Source organism: Meleagris gallopavo, chromosome 1 (genome assembly GCF_000146605.3).
Source record: "Meleagris gallopavo isolate NT-WF06-2002-E0010 breed Aviagen turkey brand Nicholas breeding stock chromosome 1, Turkey_5.1, whole genome shotgun sequence".
Classification (NCBI taxonomy): Eukaryota; Metazoa; Chordata; class Aves; order Galliformes; family Phasianidae; genus Meleagris; species Meleagris gallopavo.
In genome coordinates, this window is record NC_015011.2 from 39,362,787 (window position 1) to 39,368,307 (window position 5,521).

General features: G+C 36.1%; 1 protein-coding gene across 1 annotated transcript in view; it reads left to right on the forward strand.

The window, feature by feature from the left end:
• Positions 1 to 5,521, forward strand: part of PTPRQ (protein tyrosine phosphatase receptor type Q) — a 110,797-nt gene extending 105,276 nt beyond the window's left edge. The window contains exons 50-53 of the mRNA XM_031553761.1: positions 879 to 1,027; positions 2,637 to 2,772; positions 4,744 to 4,867; positions 5,152 to 5,521. Coding sequence (XP_031409621.1) covers positions 879 to 1,027; positions 2,637 to 2,772; positions 4,744 to 4,867; positions 5,152 to 5,189 — 447 coding nt within the window. The 3' untranslated portion in view covers positions 5,190 to 5,521. The remainder of the gene's footprint in view (positions 1 to 878; positions 1,028 to 2,636; positions 2,773 to 4,743; positions 4,868 to 5,151) is intronic.

Here is a 5,521-nt window from a genome sequence, read left to right on the forward strand (position 1 = left end):
TCCAATATGAGAAGATCAAATGGTTGGTTCAAAACAAACCAAAAATGAGCTAGTTCATTACAAAAGAGTTGATTAAGCTGGAATTCATTTCTGCAAGATACTGTGAATGCTAAAAATTGAAAGAATTTCAAAAACTCTGGAGAAAGTAATGGATAAAAATTCTGCTGAGTACTATCAAATTTTTAGGTACCGTCTGTGACTGAGGTGGTTCATGACTTGCAAACTAATAGGAATGGAAAGGATATACTGTGGAATTGTAGTTGCACTGTCGTTTTGTATAATTTCCACTAAGATTTTCCTTGATTCCTGTTGGAAATGCGATAGTAGTTTAGACAGGGTTTGGCCTGATCCAGTGCTTTTATTGTTATGTCCTTCGTGGTTAATATAGATACCAGATCATAACCAGCTGTTCTTGTTGAGTTACTATTGCTGTTGCTCTGATTGAGAGGGCACCAAATACTTAGAAAATATATTTGTGTTTACCAGTGTATTTGTTTGCCTTAACTATGATAGACCAGTATTACAATAGTTGCTTTCCCCTAAATAAATTTGGCAACGCAGTTCAGTGAAGTTCCAGACAAGCTCTAGAAATATCAAAATGTAAGCCACAAATGATACCTCTACAATGATTTAAGTCAAATAGAGAGTGACTGCGGAAATCTTTAATACTCTTGAAAGATGAATTTGATGCCATCTTTATCAAAAGACTTGCCATAAGATCTGTGCACAAGAAATTACTCCTAGATACAAGAACCGTTTTTGAGTTAGTATGGTATTCTGACTTTCTTTGCTAAGTGAAGTTGCTGAGAAGTTTACAGGTAGCTTATTTTCTATCATATTTCATCTGCAAAAAAACCTACCTTTTTTTTATTTCACAGCACGGAGACTGCATGATGGTACGGCAGTGTAACTTTACTTCGTGGCCAGAACATGGAGTCCCTGAAACTACTGCACCAATTATCCACTTTGTAAAACTTATCCGTGCAAGTCGAGCACATGATAATACGCCGATGGTGGTTCACTGCAGGTAAGCATATTCATCAAATCATTACTTAGTATCTTGTCATTCTGAGTGTATATTAAAGCTCAGGGACACTGAACGAAATCTGAGTACCTGAGCATGGCTCTATTATGGATAGTAGTGAAGTCTTCTCCGTTAGGGTTCCTTGTGCCTTAATCAGAGGTAAAATACCCAAGTAGGCCTGTTCTTCCATTCTCTGAAATCCCATTGAGATAACATCAGTGGATGTTCTTATGGACAGCCTAATCCAGTGGGTGAAAATCCTGCCTGTGGCAGGGGTGCTGGAACTAGGTGACCTTCAAGGTCCCTTCCAAACCAAGCCATTCTGTAACTCTGCGTTTATAGCTCTGAAAAATTAATGTCTAAGTATTGCATTTAGTATCCACATATCATTATCACGAGGAAGAAACTATTTGGGTACCAAAGAGAATGACAAAAATGTATGGAGTATTGCATATGCTGAATTTCAAACTTGGATGCCTGTAAACATTTAAAATCTATATTTAGGCTCTTAAATAAATGTGTTGGTGGTTAGAAGTGTTCAGCTCTGAACGGAAAGGTCTGGGCTTGACTCTGCCTCATTCTCAGTGTGAGTAAGGAAACGTGTGGACAGAAAAGCTAGGCCTGTTGTCACAGACCCTGTCTTTCTCTAGTGAGTTTATTATGAACTAGGATAGTTTTTATTTGTCCTTCATGTCCTACAAATGTCTTCCACAATGGATGGTAAAATCTGGTAAAATTTTATTTGACATTGTTGTCCTTGACCATTTGGCATTTTCCTCTACTGCAGGGACAGAGAGACTGTTATAGGAAAGAATTTATATGCTGGGGTCACTTATATGCTTTGGGCCCTTTTGCAATGAATCCCATCCCCTTTTCTCAACACAGATGTATGAAGGGGCCAGCATGGGCAAGATGCTCTGCCCATGCTCCTGATGATTATGAAGCAGCATGTTTTCTCATATCCAGAAAACTCTTTCATTATATTCTGCTTCTAGATCCTGAGGGTTCTGTGTAGTTTTGCAATACGTTACCTGATTACCTCCATAATATACTCTGCATTTAATAATTAGTTGCAGAAAAGACTGACAGTGATTTTAAGAAAATCCTATTCATTCTCAAGCCCTTGATTAAAACAACACTAGCTACCAGTGTGTGCTGTGCATTTATCCTCATTTTAAAATAATTTTATTTTAAATGTTTTGCTAGATCTTGTGTTGGGTTTCCTCAAATAGAAAAAGCATCACAGAATCCAGATGTGATTTCAAACATTCTTGTGATTTCCTTATTTATTTATTTATTTATTTAATCAGTGAAATTTAGAAAATCCAAAGGAAAGTTGTAGGGTTGTGTTTCCTCCTCTGTGGGTTCATTTAGTTAAATCCCACTTTGCTATAGAACTCCTTGTAAAGTCAAAGTCAGAACATGATTTCACTTTATCTCCTTCACTTTATCCGAGGAGGCATACACACAAAACTAGTGCAAAATCTTTCACTTTTTTCCCCCAGTTTTCTTCGCATAATGAGTGTACTTTAATAACCAAGATTTTCTGAGGAAATATTTTACGTTAAAAAATGAATAAAAACTTATTTTATCTTGTGCTTTATGTTTGCAGTGCTGGTGTCGGAAGAACAGGTGTTTATATTGCTCTTGACCATTTAACACAACATATAAATGACCACGATTTTGTGGATATCTATGGCCTTGTAGCTGAGTTAAGAAGTGAAAGAATGTGCATGGTCCAGAATCTGGTAAGATGTAACAGTGTATTTAAATTCTGTTTTCCTGATGTTAAAAATTAAGTCATTGATATTCTGATCTAAAAAAACTAGACTAGAAATCAAATACAATTCAGCTGGCTCTTAAATTTTCTATTAATTCCTGCTTCTATTTGGATTACAAATGTATGCTTTTGTATCTTTTAAACTCTATTTTGGCCAGCAAAGTATTGCCTAGTGCAGAAATGAGTGCTGAAATGCTCAGATTTTAGAACCTTAATCATAATTTCCTAAACTCTCAGAAAGTTTGAGTGATGTACAGGTGTTGAATAAAACACAGCTTCATAAAATGCTTCAAATAACATATTTGGACAGAATTCAGCACAGACTTGACAGTTTGTAAAATTAAGTCAATTGTTTGTTGGATCTGAAAAAAAAAAAAAGGATTTATGACATTCTTATTATTAAGTATGGAGGACCTGCTAGTGAGGAAGGCTTCTACTGTGCTAGGATGTCTATGTCTGGGTATTTGTAAAGGAATAACAGCAGATGTTCTTAAATGCCCAATGGAATGGCAATCCAACTGTATTTGCATGAACCTTTTTACATAAGCATCCTGCAGGCCATTTCCAACCCAAGCCTGCTGCCTGAAATTTTTGACTCTACTGCATGACTTTCCAATATACCATGACTTTCTATATACTGGCTTCAAAATCCTGCGACAGCTTGCTCTCTGTCCAGGTCATCTCTAACTCATGTTTGCAGACTACAAAATGCAGATCAGCACTAAAACTTGCTACAGGAGAACTGAACCTTGTAAAGTTTAATGGCAGATTCAGTAGTCAGGCTATTCTGTCAGCTCTGTTATAAAACACTGTTTAGTAATCTATATTTCAGATTTTATGTGATCAGCATAGAGGATGTGGAGAGAGAAGCCTCAGGAACTCATCTCCAGAACTCAGTTTGGAGATCCCCCCAATGAAACTGTCTGTAGGATCTATGAGTAAAATAAAAAATCAGTTGCTGTCAGACCTATTTTTTTTCCTTGATTATAACTTAAAAATAATTTTCCTTTGCCAGCAATCATTGTCTGAGCACAGAATGGCCTATATTTGTGCAAAGAAACATCTCTGCAGTTACCACACTCCTCACAAAAAGCTGCATGCAAGTCCTCTATAGGGAATGACCTGAAACACACTGGGAATTATTTGGTGGGGATCAAAACTGTGCAAGAGACTTTAAATGTTTTGAGGATGATCAACTCCCACCATCTTGCAGTGTCCCCTCTGATTAATTCACTACTTTTATAGTAGTGAAAATATAGATATAATCTCAGTCTCCATACCTGTCTGGTTTTATTCTTTTATTTCATTATTTACTTCATCCTGACATGGCCTTCTTTTATTTTCTCTTTTCAGCAGTTATTACCCACAGTTACCTTACGTCGTTGGTGGTGTCAAAGTAACTTTAGTTGCCCACCCTTGGCATTACAGTCTATTAAAAATCATGCTACAGAACAAGAAGTATCACAGAAAACAGCGTGGGTTTTTCACTGGTAGCAATGGTGCATCCTAGAACACGTAGATTTACTTGAACTTTTGCATTTGAGTGCACCCTGCTGGTTCTCTCTATGTTATAAAGAGGGAAATTCTTTGTTCAGTTTCTTCAGTCTAACTAGTGACAAAAAGCAATCAAACACATCTTCATAGGTCACACCTTTACAGAAAAATATGGCACAGCTGTTGTTCTCAGAGATTATTAGTATAATTTCATATTTTTACTAGCCATAACAATTAACATCTTTTGACAAATTTTAACACCTTATACCTCGTGATGCATGAAATCAGGTCAGACATATATAATATCATCAAAGTATTGAGATGACTAAGTTAAACTGCAGTTACTTTCATAACATCTGAATGTTATATAAAAAATCTAAAAGTATTTTTGTTTCATAAGTACTTTTTTTTCTAATGAAATGTCTTGAAATTCACATCTTTACAGGCACAATATATCTTTTTGCATCAGTGTGTCCTGGATCTGCTGACAAGCAGGGGAAGTAGCCAACCAATATGTTTCGTAAATTATTCAGCACTTCAAAAGATGGACTCTCTGGATGCCATGGAAGGTAAGCAGATACAAATTATCTCAAAATTGTTTTTTCATAGCAGGTGAATTGACTTGTCCAGTCTAAGGAGCAAAAAGAAATATTCTGACAAACATTTTCTGGCTTCAGAAAAATAAAGGTGTAACATTTTGCTCTCCTTTAGCCTCCCTTGTGGTAACAGCCATTGCTCAAGCCTTCCACTCTTTTCCCAGTGAGATCTTTTCACTTCAGCCAAAACGTTATCTGCCATTAGGTACTACTTGATTACAAAGTAGGTTAAAGTAATATATCTGTTTCTTTTGTAGGTGATGTGGAGCTTGAGTGGGAAGAAACTACCATGTAGATACTAAGACTAAATAATAAAGATGAGATTTTGAAAGTCAAAGTCATATTTTTCTAAGCAAAAGGGCCAAAGTACACTCCCCTGTTTTGATGATTAAAACAGACACGACTGATTGAAACAGCTTTTCTTCTATCAATGTGCCTTCACAAATATGCTATTTTATTCAGATCACTGAGCAATAATGCTATGAAGTACTTTTGCACAGACTGCACTTCTGCTGTTACCTGAGTTCTACATTCAGTATGTACGTATTTAAATAGAAAGTGTTTGAACATATTCTTTTTTTTCCATTTATCTTCGTAAATGAGAAAAATGAGCCAAATAAGATGTCA